Source organism: Mobula hypostoma, chromosome 8 (genome assembly GCF_963921235.1).
Source record: "Mobula hypostoma chromosome 8, sMobHyp1.1, whole genome shotgun sequence".
NCBI lineage: Eukaryota > Metazoa > Chordata > Chondrichthyes > Myliobatiformes > Myliobatidae > Mobula > Mobula hypostoma.
Window position 1 is genome coordinate 143,933,153 of NC_086104.1, and position 16,455 is coordinate 143,949,607.

At 43.4% G+C, this 16,455-nt stretch overlaps 1 protein-coding gene across 5 annotated transcripts in view; it reads left to right on the forward strand.

Annotated features, from left to right (window-relative positions):
• Window positions 1-16,455, forward strand: part of LOC134351022 (netrin receptor UNC5D-like) — a 924,405-nt gene that overhangs the window by 713,792 nt on the left and 194,158 nt on the right. For all 5 annotated transcript variants that reach the window (XM_063056996.1, XM_063057001.1, XM_063056997.1 and 2 more), the window contains exon 8: window positions 4,722-4,754. In XM_063056996.1, coding sequence (XP_062913066.1) covers window positions 4,722-4,754 — 33 coding nt within the window. The remainder of the gene's footprint in view (window positions 1-4,721; window positions 4,755-16,455) is intronic.

The following is a 16,455-nucleotide window of genomic DNA, read 5'->3' on the forward strand; positions in this document are numbered from 1 at the left end:
TCTAGACTCCATCAAAAACTACTGTCCATCCCAACACTTCGACATCTCAGGCAGGCTGTCTCTCTCTCTCACTAGCAAGGGAGAGAGAGGTATCGCTCCTGCAACAGCCAGAGGGGAGACCAACAGTTCGCCGTTTCGATGCTACCATCAGCCGCATCGCTTGTCCCAGCTCCCCGACCTGAGGACAAGTAGACTGCCACTCACAAGAGGGAGAGGGAGAGTGGGAGAGAGACAGACAGACAGACAGAGAGACAGGGACAGACAGAGACAGAGAGAGAGAGACAGAGATAGAGAGAGAGAGATAGAGAGAGATAGAAAGACGGAGAGAGACAGACAGACAAAGAGACGGAGACAGAGACAGAGAGAGAAAGACAGAGAGAGACAGAGAGGCAAAGAAAGGGGCAGAGAGGAAGAGAGAGAGAGAGACAGGGAGAGAGACAGAGAGAGATACAGAGAGATAGAGAGAGAGAGAGACAGAGAAAGAGAGACAGAGAGACAGAGAGAGATAGAAAGACAGGGAGAGAGACAGAGAGGCAAAGAAAGAGACAAAGAGATAGAGAGAGAGAGACAGAGAAAGAGACAGACAGAGAGAGAGAGAGATTGCTTGTATGCAGGGGCCTTCTTTCGGCATCATTGTACACTGCCTGCCTGCTGTCTCGATGCTTCAATCTCCCGTGACGCTTTCGATTTATCTAAGTCTGAATTTGCCTTATTGTTAGAAGCTATTTTCTGCAAGTTTTTTTTTCACCTTACTTCTATCATACCAGACTAAAGCTGGGATAATCGTTCCCCAAAGCTCCTTCAAGTTCTTATAAAATAGATAAATAAGGAGCCAAGGTATATCCTGTCATCCACAGATCTCCACCATTATTTACATGCTGTCGAGAACTCCAAGATCCTGCAGTTATTTGTGAGGCATACCTATTTTTGCAATAACTCTGTCTATTTTTATTTCTTCTGACACCTTACTAAATTATGGACAGATATACAGAAAAGCTATGTATTACTCCCTTCCTATCCTCCTTATTGAGTTGAAAAGAGTTGTCTGTTCTGTCACCGATGCCTCTTTTGATGAAGATGTGTATCTTTTTTTTTCCCTAGCAAGTAACTATGAAATTGAGCATTGGCCTGGGTTTTGCCAGCCGTTTCCTGCTGGTAGCTGGCAAACTTCATGTTTTGCAGTTTCTTGTCATATTCACATTACGATATTGCAGAAGGCCGTTTGTCTCATTGGGTCTATACTGGCTCTCAGAGCAATCCCAGCATTCCTGTCAAACTCCACCCGATTCTCCTACCACTGATGTACACCTGGAATAAGTCCGCACCTCCCCCCCAGAAAACTCTTCCCCCATACCTGTCCACCCCTGACTCACAACTGACTCCCCTCACCTCCCATCTGAAACACCTTCCCCACTAACCTATCTCCCCCCCAACCCATACCTCCATCCCCCCACGAATCACACTCCCATGATTCACCTCCCCCCCACCCCTCGACTCACCTCCCATCTGACTCAGCTTCCCCCCAACTCATCTCCCTTAGATTCACGTCCCCCACCCACAACACCTCCCTCCAGCATCACCTCCCCCAGGTCCGCTAAGCTCTCCCGCCTCGAGTGACACCTGGAATAATCTATTGTAGCCAGTCAATTTACCAACAAGCACATCTTTGGGAGAAGGAAGGAGGACACTGAAGCATTCTGAGGAAACCCCACATCACAAGTGGAACAGGTAGCAGCAAGAGTCGGGATTGAATCCAAGGCACTTGCAGCAGCATTACCCGCTGCAACGCTGTGCCACCCATCACACTAGGGGTGTGGCACTTTTCCAGCCATGTGAGTCCAAGATGCCACCCAAAACCTTGTTGATAAGGTCTGGAGGTTCCTCAGGCAGCTTGGACATTTTTTGGGAATAGAGTGAAGTCTGTTGGAATAATTAGTTGGCACTTCAAGACAGTGGCCAACATGTCAATATCATTGACACAGTGTGTCATTGAAGTGAATGGTATGGCCCTCCTCACCCACCACCCAGGTCATGCTCTCTTCTCACTGTTGCCATCAGGAAGACAGTACTGGAGCCTCAGGACTCACACCACCAGGTTCAGGAACAATTATTACCCCTCAACCATCGGGCTCTTGAACCAGTGGGGATAACTTCACTCAACTTTACTTGCCCCATCACTGGACTGTTCCCACAACCTACAGACTCACTTTCAAGGACTCTTCATCTCATGTTCTCAATATTTATTGCTTCTTTATTTACTATTATTATTTTTTTTTCTTTCTGTACTTGGACAGTTTGTTGTCATTTGCAAACTGGTTAAACACTCTAGTTGGGCAGTCTTTCATTGATTCTGTTATGGTTACTACTCTATAGATTTATTGAGCATGCCCACAAGGAAATGAATCTCAGGGTTGCATATGGGTGACCAATATGCACTCTGATAATAAATTTACTTTTTTGAACTTTATCAGTAACATGATAAGAATCAATCAACCCAACTAGCTAACTCAGAACCTTCAGCTAAGGTAAAACGTTTTACGTATAGGTGACTCCAGACTTGTGGTGGAGGTGATGGAGTTTTCTTAAGGGGCCACAAAGACCACAGTTCGGGGGGAGTTCAGTGATGCTCATATCCCATGAATTAATTTGAGAAAGTATACTTTTAAGGGAGGCTGGATAGGGGAGAAAGGAATAGATGCGTTGGGGTGAGAAGAAGTTCATGTGAAGTACAAGCAAACCATTGAAATTAAATGCCTGTTTTCCATGCGTTGACCATGAGAAATCTGTATCAATTGGGCATGACGCCTACCTGACCTTGCTGGTGTTGGATCTGGAGATAATATTTTGCAGAAACTCTTTGGAATTCAGGACTGAGGCACTGATCTTGTGGTTACAGCAATTCTTTTAGATGTTCATAACAAAAAAGACAGAAGCAGGTAACTAACTCCAACTCACTCTAGCTTTAACAAAGAACTTGCCTTGTGGTTGGTCTTTATACTGAAAACTGGTTCAAAGGTATAGATAAGGATAAGACGATAAAACATAGGAGCAGCGTAAGGCCATTCAGCCCATCAAGCCTTCTCCATCATTCCATCATCGTTGATTTATTATCCCTCTCAACCCCACTCTTCTGCCTTCTCCCCATAAACTTTGACACCCTTACCTATCAAGAACTAATCAACCTCTGGTAAGACCATACGACATAGGAGTAGAATAAGACCGCTCAGCCCAATAAAGTTAAGTACAGTTAACTGAATTAGATTTTGTAAAATCCAACAGTCATAGCCATGTAATGGTGTGCTTGTAATAAATGCTAGCCTAGTTTTTTTAAAGCTTCCATAGATGTGTGAAGTCTACCAACCTAATCAAAGTCAAGGTGTAAGTCGAGTTTATTGTCATATGGACAAGGACGTGGGTGCCACGGTGGCGTAGCGGTTAGTGCAACACTATTACAGCTCAGGGTGTTGGGGTTTGGAGTTCAATTCCAGCTTCCTCTGTACTTACTCCCCGTGGGTCTTTTCCAGGTGCTCTGATTTTCTCCCATAATCCAAAGACGTACCGGTTAGTATGTCAGTTGGTCACTGGAAATTATTCCGGGATTAGGATAGGGTTAAATTGGGGGGCGTTGCTGGCAGTGTGGCTTGAAAGGCTGGAGGGGTCTATTCCATGCTGTCTCCCCAAAATAAATAAATAAATGTATTCACAGGAGCTGTGGAAAACTTATTTACAGGCACATAGTATTGAGAGACAAAATGTTCGCAAGAAAAACATAAATTAAACAAAGTGTGCAAAATTGTACGAGAGCGATCATAATTAGGATTTTTTAAAAGTTACGGCTATTAAGGTTTAGGCTGTTTGTTCCTCTTATGGTCTCTCATTTTTCCCAAATTGAGAAAGTCTAGGACCAAAGGGTACAATCTCAGAATAGAAGGATACTGTTTTAGAATTGAGATGAGGCAGAATTTCTTTAGCCAGGGAGTGGTGAATCTGTAGAATTCATTGCCACAGGCAGCAGTGGAGGTCACGTCATTGGGTATATTTAGAGTGAAGGTTGATAGGTTCTTGATCAGTATGGGCCTCAAAGATTACGGGGAGTGGGCAGGAGAATGGGATCAGGAGAGAAAAATAAATCAGTCATGATTGAATGGCAGAGTAGACTTGATGGACTGAATGGCCTCTATGTCTTATACGGTCACTCAGAAAATTCAAAGGGAACTTTCAGGCAGGCAGTAAATTTTGCCCTTGCCAGCAGTGCTCACATCCCAAGAAAGAACTTTAAAAAGTTATTTCTAGCAAAGGGTATATGAATAATCTATCCTTGATCAAGCAGTCAAAGTTACTCATTGCAAACAAGCTGTGGGGGAGTGGTTAACATCATTTTCTTGTAACCCAGTCTCCAGTTTGGAAACACAACATGGCTGACATGCTGGCCTGTTGACTTTGATGAATCTGCCAGCTTCTATTCACTGGCTGCTGGGTGAGACCACAGGGGAAATATGAACGCTGTCAATCACACTCCATGGAGAAGTGCCTGCTGCCAACTGATCTGGCACACGTTTGGAGCTACTGGGAGTCTCAGCAGCCCACACTTGACCTGCCCCATCTGCCAACGCTAGCAATGACAGAGAAAAGCATTGTAAATTACAACGAGAATGAAAAGCATTTTCACTTTGGGTTTTACGTTAATACTAATTGTTTTTCTTTCCTGTTATTCTTAACAGACCAGCCACCAGTGCAGGAGGTGCAACCTCAAAGTGAGTATGCATAATGATTCCAATTTTAATTATTTAAAAAACTTAGGCAAAAAATTCAGAGGAGGCAGTTGCTGCGGGCTTTCAAAGCTTAATCAACCGGAAAAAGTTAACAGCCTCTCTATCGCCTCCGGCTATTTTAATGTCTTCTGCAATTCTGCTCTCAGTTGCCTTCTTTCCAAACTAGCAGGGCATTGCAAGTTATTCTTCTGAAGCTTAAGAATCAGCTATGACAACAAAGAGTCTCTGTTGTGCTGGCTATGTAGGAGGACATCTCCCATCACTTTATAATGAGGCATAGACCAGATCATTTTGTATCCTTTTCATATTTTAATGTGCTCTACTCTGCACCACCTCAGCTGCTTGAGAATTCACCTGCATGCCTTCGGAGCTGTTGTCAGCCTTTGCATTTTGTAGATACCCTGCCCGTAAACCTGATGAAACCAAATCTCAAAGCACTTTATCACAGCCAGCAATTACACCAGGTTTTCTCTTCAAATGAGAGACATTTCTCTTTCTTGACGTTGTTTCATTTTGCAAAGCAGCCCCGGCTTCGTTATGGAAGGCCTTGGGAATGGGCCGCAAAAGCAACGATCAGCTTGACTTCCAAATCCCATATTGCAAACTGGAATAAGGATATCAAAAGAGCTTTCTACCTATTAAAATTAATATTCACACACACAATTGCCTTAAAAACACACCTGGCATGTAATATTGTAAGCCTGCCAATGGTGTAGAAGAATCAGTTCTGGACTTCAAAGCCAGTGGTCCTGGGTACAGATCTTGCCGACTCCTTGAATGCTTTCCATTCGTACTGGGTTGAGTGTCGAGCTAGTGACTTGGCCTCGTAAAAAACAGACAGAATGCTAAGAAAATGGCAAAGTTGCCACCTGATCCACCAGAAGGCATGGAGAGGAATAACAAAGACAATGTAATATTGTGCAGCAGAAGCTTAAATTCTCAATGTGCTACTGTTCCTAGTCTTAGAAAGGATCCATTGTGGACTACTTGCTCAAGCATTCGAGGTTCTTTTGACCAATGTCCTCACAACAAACCTCGGCAAGATGAAGAATTAAAATCCAGAAAAGAGACTCAGCAGTGGAAAATGTTCACATCACATGTATCTAGTATTTAACAGAGGAATTAACATATCTGTTCAAATAGCAAACTTAACAATTCAGTTCAAAGACATGAAATATCACAGTGTAAATTTTAGTTTATGCAGATAACTGTGGATCTGAATAAGTTCACCTCTTGCCTTGAGAAAATCAACACCGTTCCCGATCTCCTGACTGCTGAGGGTTTAGATAACTTCTACCGTTTTGCCCTGTAGGGCAACCCAAAGCCTGAGGTCACAGCAGGCAAGGATAGAGAATAAGAGAGATGCTTTAGATGCCGAGGAGCATGAAATTAAATACTTTTTCTTTTCTGCAACATTAAGAAAGAAGAGTGAAGTAAGTCATAAAGGCATAGAGTCCCAGAGCTTGGAAAAAGGCCATTCAGCCTATTGTGTCCATGCCAGCCATCAAATGCATACCTACACTAATGTCATTGTCCAATGCAGGGGCTTCCCAGGTTATGGAAAGCCAACGGCATGCAAATTTATCCATGGATTTTTAAAGAATTTTTCAAGATTGTAATAGAAGTAATAATAATAATAGCAGTTTAACACAGTCTGATTACTTACGCAGGCACAATCAAGTGGCAAACATCATTCATTGAAATCTTGCTTTAAAATACAAACTCATAAATGAAATCACACCTTACTATGATGGAATTATGATGTAGTGGCCATTACAGAGACTCGGCTGGCACCAGGGCAGGAATGGATTCTCAATATTCCTGGATTTCACTGCTTTAAAAGGGATAGAAAGGGGGGGGGGAGGGGAGGAGGGGTGGTATTACTGGTCAGGGATACTATTTCAGCTACAGAAAGGGTAGGTAATGTAGCAGGATCCTCTTTTGAGTCAGTATGGGTGGAAGTCAGGAACAGGAAGGGAGCAGTTACTCTATTGGGAGTATTCTATTGGCCCCCAGGTAGCAGCAGAGATACAGAGGAGCAGATTGGGAGGCAGATCTTGGAAAGGTGCAAAAATAACAGGGCGGTTATCATGGGTGACTTTAACTTCCTTAGTATTGATTGGCACCTGATTAGTTCCAAGGGTTTAGATGGGGCAGAGTTTGTTAAGTGTGTCCAGGATGGATTCCTGTCACACTATGTAGACAGGCTGACTAGGGGGAATGCCACCTAGATCTAGTACTAGGTAATGAACCGTGTCAGGTCACAGATCTCTTAGTGGGTGAGCATCTAGGGGACAGTGACCACCGCTCCTTGGTCTTTAGCATTATGATGGAAAAGGATAGAATCAGAGAGGACAGAAAATTTTTCAATTGGGGAAGGGCAAATTATGAGGCTATAAGGCTAAAACTTGCAGGTGTGAATTAGGATGATGTTTTTGCAGGGAAATGTACTATGGACATGTGGTCGATGTTTAGAGATCTCTTGCAGGATGTTAGGGATAAATTTGTCCCGATGAGGAAGATAAAGAATGGTAGGGTGAAGGAACCATGGATGACAAGTGAGGTGGAAAATCTAGTCAGGTGGAAGAAGGCAGCATACATGAGGTTTAGGTAGCAAGGATCAGATGAGTCTATTGAGGAATATAGGGAAGCAAGAAAGGAGCTTAAGAAGGGGCTGAGAAGAGCAAGAAGGGGGCATGAGAAGGCCTTGGCGAGTAGGGCATTCTTCAATTATGTGAAGAACAAAAGGATGACAGGAGTGAAGGTAGGACCGATTAGAGATAAAGGTGGGAAGATGTGCCTGGAGGCTGTGGAAGTGAGCGAGGTCCTCAATGAATACTTCTCTTCAGTATTCACCAATAAAAGGGAACTTGATGACGGTGAGGACAATATGAGTGAGGTTGATGTTCTGGAGCATGTTGATATTAAGGGAGAGGAGGTGTTGGAGTTGTTAAAATACATTAGGACGGATAAGTCCTCAGGGCCTGATGGAATATTCCTCAGGCTGCTCCGTGAGGCAAGGGAAGAGATTGCCGAGCGTCTGGCTAGGATCCACGGGAATGGTACCGGAGGATTGGAGGGAGGCGAATGTTGTCCCCTTGTTCAAAAAAGGTAGTGGGGATAGTTCGGGTAATTATAGACCAGTGAACCTTACGCCTGTGGTGGGAAAGCTGTTGGAAAAGATTCTTAGAGATAGGATCTATGGGCCTTTAGAGAATCATGGTCTGATCAGGGACAATCAGCATGGCTTTGTGAAGGGCAGACCATGTCTAACAAGCCTGATAGAGTTCTTTGAGGAGTGACCAGGCATATAGATGAGGGTAGTGCAGTGGATGTGATCTATATGGATTTTAGTAAGGCATTTGACAAGGTTCCATACAGTAGGCTTATTCAGAAAGTCAGAAGGCATGGGATCCAGGGAAGTTTGGCCAGGTAGATTCAGAATTGGCTTGCCTGCAGAAGGCAGAGGGTCATGGTGGAGGGAGTACATTCAGATTGGAGGATTATGACTAGTGGTGTCCCACAAGGATCTGTTCTGGGACCTCTACTTTTCGTGATTTTTATTAACGACCTGGATGTGGGGGTAGAGGGGTGGGTTGGCAAGTTTGCAAATGACACAAAGGTTGGTGGTGTAGATAGTGTAGAGGATTGTCGAAGATTGCAGAGAGACATTGATAGGATGCAGAAGTGGGCTGAGAAGTGGCAGATGAAGTTCAACCCGGAGAAGTGTGAGGTGGTACACTTTGGAAGGACAAACTCCAAGGCAGAGTACAAAGTAAATGGCAGGATACTTGGTAGTGTGGAGGAGCAGAGGGATCTGGGGGTACAAGTCCACAGATCCCTGAAAGTTGCCTCACAGGTAGATAGCGTAGTTAAGAAAGCTTATGGGGTGTTAGCTTTCATAAGTTGAGGGATAGAGTTTAAGAGTCGCGGGGTAATGATGCAGCTCTATAAAACTCTGGTTAGGCCACACTTGGAGTACTGTGTCCAGTTCTGGTCTCCTCACTATAGGAAGGATGTGGAAGCATTGGAAAGGGTACAGAGGAGATTTACCAGGATGCTGCCTGGTTTATAAAGTATGCATTATGATCAGGGATTAAGGGAGCTAGGGCTTTACTCTTTGGAGAGAAGGAAGATGAGAGGAGACATGATAGAGGTGTACAAGATAATAAGAGGAATAGATAAAGTGGATAGCCATCGGCTCTTCCCCAGGGCACCACTGCTCAATACAAGAGGACATGGCTTTAAGGTAAGGGGTGGGAAGTTCAAGGGGGATATTAGAGGAAGGTTTTTTACTCAGAGAGTGGTTGGTGTGTGGAATGCACTGCCTGAGTCATTGGTGGAGGCAGATACACTAGTGAAGTTTAAGAGACTACTAGACAGGTATATGGAGGAATTTAAGGTGGGGGCTTATATGGGAGGCAAGGTTTGAGGGTCGGCACAACCTTGTGGGCCGAAGGGCCTGTACTGTGCTGTACTATTCTATGTTCTTTGAATACGAGCCTGATCCAGTTCTAGTGTCAGAATACCACAAATTATATTACGACCGATCAGCTATTAAAGGCATCCATTAGTCTTGTGAGACCATGGATCAGCGCCTGGGAAGTCTTCACTCTCCAGGGCGCAAGCCTGGGCAAGGTTGTATGGAAGACCAGCAGCTGCCCATGCTGCAAGTATCCCCTCTCCACGACACCAATGTTGTCCAAGGGAAGGGCATTAGGACGCACACAGCTTGGCACCAGTGTCGTCACAGAGCAATGTGTGATTAAGTGCCTTGCTCAAGGACACAACACGTTCCCTCGGCTGGGGCTCGAACTCACGACCTTCAGGTCGCTAGTCCAATGCCCTAACCACTTGGCCATGTGCCCACGATCAGCTATTACAGATAGGACAATCCATAATAACAGTCCAGATATTATAATACAGGATAAATAAGCAAGAACAACTTATTTAATAGATATACCCATTCTAAACACACATAACTTACAGAAATCAATCAGTGAAAAACACCAGAAATATGCTGAATTAAAACAGGAAATTGATAGACTTTGGAACATGAACAGGGTATGCATTGTCCTGATTGTAATATCTACAACTGGTGTCATCCCAAAGGCACTAGATAATAGTATTAAACAACTAGGACTACACAGTAATATCTAGTGTATGTAAATCTTCAGAAAGCTACAATACTAAGTACCACTAGAGTAGTCCAAGAGTTCTTAGCAATTGACAGGCGAGCCTGCTTGGCTACCCCCTTACCTCAGGGTAAACCAGCTTGAGCTGAGAAAAAAAAAAAAATAATCCATTATTACAATAGGACAATCCATAATAAACATCCGGGTATAATTATACAGGATAAACAAGCAGGAACAACTTACTTAATAGATATAGCCATTCCATACACACACGACTTACAGAAATCAATGTGAAAAACACCAGAAATATGCTGAATTAAAAGAGGAAATTGAAAGACTATGGAAAATGAACAGGGCATACATTATGCCGATAGTAATATATACTGTACAACTGGTGTCATCCCAAAGGCACTACACAATAGCATTAAACAATTTGAGCTACACAGTATCATCTATGTAAGTCTTCAGAAAGCTACAATATAAAACCGCACTGGAATAGTCTGAAAGTTCCTAGCAATTGAGAAATGAGTGTGCTTGGCTATGCCCGTAACTCAGGGTTTACCAACTTGAGCTGAGAAAAACTAAAGTTCAATAATAGTAATAATGAAATGTTTCATGATATTCATTAATGACAAGACAGGGTATATAATCTATCAGAATAATTATTGGTGGTGCTAGGGTGAATATTTCATGACATGAAAGAACTACAGTAAGTGTACATAGAGCAGAGTAAAATGGGTAGCTACAGAAAATCAATGTTCCTGACATACAGAAATTGCACAGGGACATCCCTCAGGAATAGAACCCTTACATAACCCAGAGACAGCCTGGATTTTGGTCCGTAGCTTTAATGCCATGGCATTCAAATGCTCATCTAAATACTCCTTTGATGTTGCCAGGCTTGCTGCATCCACCATTTTTGTGGAGGGTGCATTCCAGATTTCAACTGCTCATTGGTTGGAAAAAAGTTCTTTGTTATACCCCCTCTAAAATCTAGTGTCCCCGAAATTAAACTTTTTAATTCTGGTTAAAAACACCTCCATTAAGGAGAAATGAATATTTCAGTCAGATTTTCTTCGTACATTTCTGATTGCAGGAAAATGGAGCCAGCACCTCAGCCTCTTCTGAAACGTTCCACCCCAGGCAACATCTTTATGTTTTTGTTAGGGGAAGTACAGAGGCAAGACATTGCATGAAATGTGGTCTTTATTTGGGTTGCAGGTTAAGAAAAAGGTGATCTTGCTGCAATTGTAGAGGGTGCCGGTGAGGCCACACTTAGAACTTTGAGCATGATTTTGGTCTCCACACCTAAAAAGGGATATAGTAAATTTGGAGGCAGTCTAAAGGAAATTTAATTACTAAGGAAGAAGGGGGTTATCCTTCAAACCCCTTTTTACTGGGTATTTCTGGAAATGTAGCTCATTAGCCCTTGCTAACAGCCACTGGACTGTACAACAAGAAACCCACCTATCTCGGACTTTGTACGTCTAGGGTGTATACAACTTTGGTCTTGCCAAATCTGTGAAGTTGGAATGTCACGTCCACCCAAACCCTGGTTTGTGTGAATGCTGTGTGATTTACTGTCCCCAACATCGCCCATCAGCAAGAAATAACAAATCGTACACTGCATATAATTATGAAGAAGTAAATTTAAGAATATCTGTTATTAAAGGACGGAAAGAGAAAAAAAGGGCCCATTATACTTAAACAGTCACATGCGCACAGTGGAGCTCCAATCTTCCAGAAGCCATTGTCTTTGATACATACACTGTCTCTGAATATTACTCAAAATCCATCTCGTACAAACGGGGCCTACCATGGGAGTATTGGCCTTTCTTCCTTGAAGCCATTCATCTGCACAAAGCACCTTGTGCAACAAGGATGGCCCCCTCAGCCACCTCCCCTCCTGTCTCCTCCCAACTCCTGCCACACCAGTGTTCTCCAGAACCTTCTCCCAATTCCACCATCCTGATTGGCTGACACCACATTCCTAAGTTGAGCAACAAAGCCCCCTATCTCAGCTCAAACCCAAACAGGGTGAAAGCAGGAGGGACTGCTCTTACAGCACTGCTAAAATGAAATACTACAGCTTAGCAGTAAAAGTCTTAACCAGCATGTTACATCCTATTAAAAGAAGCTAGAGAGTTTGGTTCTATAATCTTTAGAGTTTAGAACAATGAGCGGCAACCTTATTCTAATATTTTTTTATTTGGTGATACAGTGCTGAGTAGGCCCTTTTTTGCCCTTCAAGCCACACCACCCCAGCAACCCCACAACCCTAATTAACCCTAACCTAATCATGAGACAACTTACAATGACCAATTACCTACCCGGTACGACTTTGGACTGTGGGAGGAAACCGAAACTCCTCAGGAAAACCCATACATTACACGGGAGGGACATACAGAGGATCCTTACAGAACAGCACCAGAATTCAACTCTAAAGTCCAGAAAGCCCTGACCTGTGATAGCGTTGTATTAACCACTGCACTACCATGGTGCCCAGTTTTATCTAATATGATTATTCAATCCGGAAATGGTGGAGGCCAGATCGTTGGGATATATTCAAGGTAGAGAAAGGTAAATATTTGGAAGATTGAATAAGTGATTGTCATGGGGAACTGACACAGGAGATTAAGTTGAAACCAGCATGGATCTGCTAAATTCATTTTGAATAGGAGAGGATTGAGAAGCTTGTGATTACTCCCGCTCCTTTTTTCGCCATGTTTTTGTGGATTCTCAATAGTCCAACCTGTGTAGTGATCCTGGAATGTAAAATGGCGGGAAGTAATGCTGGTTAAGGAAACATACACAGTACCTTTTGGCTGACCTAACAAAGCGAGTGGTTGTGACTGAACATGAGAAGAGCACCGTCACACTAAGACCACATGAACCGTCAGCTAGTCCACAGCTACAGTACTGCATCCAGGCACGGTCGCCACATCACAAAAATATGTGATTGCATCAGGGAGATTTCAAAGTGAATTTGCAAGCATTTTGCCAGGGGTGAAAAAATCATGAGGTGCAGCACTTTGAATAGCTAGAATAAATAAGTTGGAATAAGTTTACTTGCCTGAAGTTCCTGTAGTTAATATCAAACTTATTAGACCCTGTTGGATACATTACAACGCCCTCCCCCTGTGATCTTACCTCTCCCTGTCTCTGTAATCTATTTCAGTTCTGTGACTTTCTGGGATCTCTCTGTTCATCTACTGATAATTCCCAAATGTAGTCACTCCAGTTTTGGCAGCTGCGTCTTCAGCTACCATGCCCTCAAGATCTGCAGTGCCTTCCCTAAACTCCACTCCTTGTCTTTGCTCTTTGATCCTTAAAACCTCTAGATCAAACTTAATCTGGTCCATGTAGATGGCTTTAATCTTTGATCTTACGGCTCCGAAGCAATTTTGAACTGTCAGTCATCACTTTGGGTCAGGGACGTTTCGACAGAAATGGGGGATGAGTGGAGTGGTTACAGCTTTCGAACAAAGATAAGGCGTGAATCAGAATCATGTTTATCCTCAGTGACATACACTTAATGGTGACTGTATCAGCCATAACTGTAGACCTGCTCGTTAATGCATATATCTAATCAGCCAATTATGTGGCAGCAACTTAGTGCATAAAAGCATGTAGATGTGGTCAAAAGGATCAGTTGGTTGTTCAGGCCAAACAACAGAAAGGGGAAGAAATGTGATCGAAGTGACTTCTAAGTGGAATGATTGTTGGTGTCAGATTGGGTGGTTTGAGTACCTCACAAGCTGCTGATCTCCTGGTATTTTCACGCAACAGTCTCTGGATTTTACAGGGAACGGTGCAAAAAACAATAAACATCCAGTAAGCGGAAGTTCTGCAGGTGAAAACGTCTTCTTAATGAGAGAGGTCAGAGGAAAATAGCCAGGATGTTTCAAGCTGACAGCAAAGCAACAGTAACTCAAATAACCACACTTCACAACAGTGGTATGCAGAGGAGCATCTCTGAATGCACAGCACATGGAACCTTGAAGTGGATGGGCTACAGCAGCAGAAGACCATGAACGTACATTCAGTGGCCACTTTTATTAGCTACAGGTGGTACCTAATAAAGTGGCCACTGAGTGTATGTTGTGAAATTTGTTTGGTGGTAGCAGTACAGGGCAATGCATAAAATATACTATAAATTACAAAAAGGACATATAAAGAAGTAAATAAATAGTGCAAAGTGAGCAAGATGTTGAGGTAGAGTTCATGGGTTCATGGGCCATTCAAAAATAAGGTGGTGGAAGTGAAGAAGTTGTTCTTAAAGCATTGAGTGTGCATTTATAGGCTCCTGTATCTGCTAGGTGAAAAGTAAAAGATTAAACAGAAATTGGTTCAGGCTAATAAGGAACATGAGTACTGACCTTTGGGACAAAATCACAAGAGATTCTAAAGATGCTGAAAATCCAGAGGAACACACCCAAAAAGTGTTGGAGGAGCTCAGCAGCTTCTATGGAAAGGAGTAAGGAGTCGATGTTTCATGATGAGACTCTGATCCTGATGAAGGATCTCGTCCCGCAAAATTGACTCTTTACTGACATTAGGAAGACATCTTTAGAAACAGGTGAAAAAGAGGCATGATTCATTATGGGAAATGATGAGTAGGTTGCTTCCTTGAAGCTAGAAAACTCAACGTTCAGTCCAGAAGGTTGCAAAATACCTGGATGGAAGTAACATATTCCTCTTCAAGAGTACATTGGACCTTGCTATGGTAGGGGTAAAGACTAAATTCAAACAGATCGGAAGAATTAAAGTGACATACAATAGAAAGCTTAGGATCAACCACTACCATTTCATCTCAAATCTATAAAATGCATTCCTAATGGTCAGTTTGGTGGCAGGGTGGAGATATGTCACTACCAAAGGAGGTGTAAGGTGCTGCTTCCCTCCACTAGCCTGAAGATCACCTGCTTAGCTTCCCAATCAGGGCTATCTGAAGTCATGGGAGCAGGTAGTGGATGGTCATATGAACAGCTGGTTCATATCTCAAATCTTGGTTTTGCAACCACTGATGCCTGGCCGACAATCTCTGAAGAGTATTGATAATGGATGGGACCACCCATCTTGTAAAGACATTGTCAAGAAGAAGGCAATGGCAAACAACTTCTGTGGAAAATATTGCCAAGAACTATCATGTTCATGGATAGAGAGAAGAAGACCATGATTGCCCACATCATATGACACAGAACATAATGATGATGATGAATAGTCAGTACTGATGTTCTGATCTGATCTATCTTAACCTGTCTCTATATGGCCATCTGGACTATAACCCCCTGTTCTGCTTTGAAAAACATGATCCTGTTCCGGAAACCTATCACTCACTGTGGAAACCTATCACCCACTTTAAATCTTGCCCCTCTCACCTTAAGGCTGTGCCCTCTCATTTAAGACCCTGGGAGGAAGATTCTGACTTCGCATAGTTCTATAAACTTCTATCAAGTCTGTCCGTAGGATATCTGTTGTGGGGAAGAGAGAGAGCAGCTCACCTCTTTGCGGACTGTGGGTTTGCGAAGAGGGTGTGGGAAAAGATGAAAGGGCCTGTGTCATAGTTCATCCAGAGCAGCTGCCTGACAGAGGACTCGCTGACCTACGGGCTGTTCCCAGGGACACACTCGGAGACGAACATCAGGTGCTGCTGGCTGATCATCAACTCGGTGAAAGGCGCTCTGTGGTCTGCCCGAAACTTGTTGGATCTGCCAGCACATCGAAATAACCGTGGAGGAATGCTGCCAACTGGGATGTTCCAGGCGGTGGCCTTATGTGCTGAATGACGCACTGAAGCTCAGTGCAGCCATCACAATGGCTCGGTGGTGAAGGACCACGGTGCAGGCTTCTCCTATTGAAGAGAGAGGGGCTAGGTTGGGGAAGGAAGCCCCTTAATTATTATTTCAGCAGTATTCCACCCCAGAGTGGCAGCAGTGCTCTTGGTGTGGAATTGCAATTGTCCCATATCGGACCGCAAAGCACTCCAGCGTGTGGTGAAAACTGCCCAGCGGATTATCGGCACCCAACTGCCCACCATTGACAACATCTACCATATACGCTGCCTGGGCAGGGCGAAAAGCATTATCTCGGATGCATCTCATCCCAACCATGGACTTTTTACTCTCCTCCCATCCGGTAGGCGCTACAGGAGCCTCCGCTCCTGCACCAGCAGGCACAGGAAGAGCTTCTTCCCTGAGGCTGTGACACTGCTGAACCTCTCGTCACAATGCTAAGCAGTATTGCCCCCATATTGTACTGTCTCAGTACTTTTATACTTGTGTGCTGTAGCACTTACTTTTTATTCGCAGTTATTTTGTAAATAACACTATTCTTTGCATTTCTGGTCAGATGCTAACTGCATTTCATTGGCTTTGTATCTGTACTCGGCACAATGACAATAAAGTTGAATCTAATCTAATCTATGAATGAAAGAGGTCAGTGCAGAAAGCATTGACTTGGAATATAAAGATTGAAAATGCACTGAACAGTTGATTATAAAATATTATATTTTTATTAATAATAAAATTCATTTTCTTAAAAAAAGA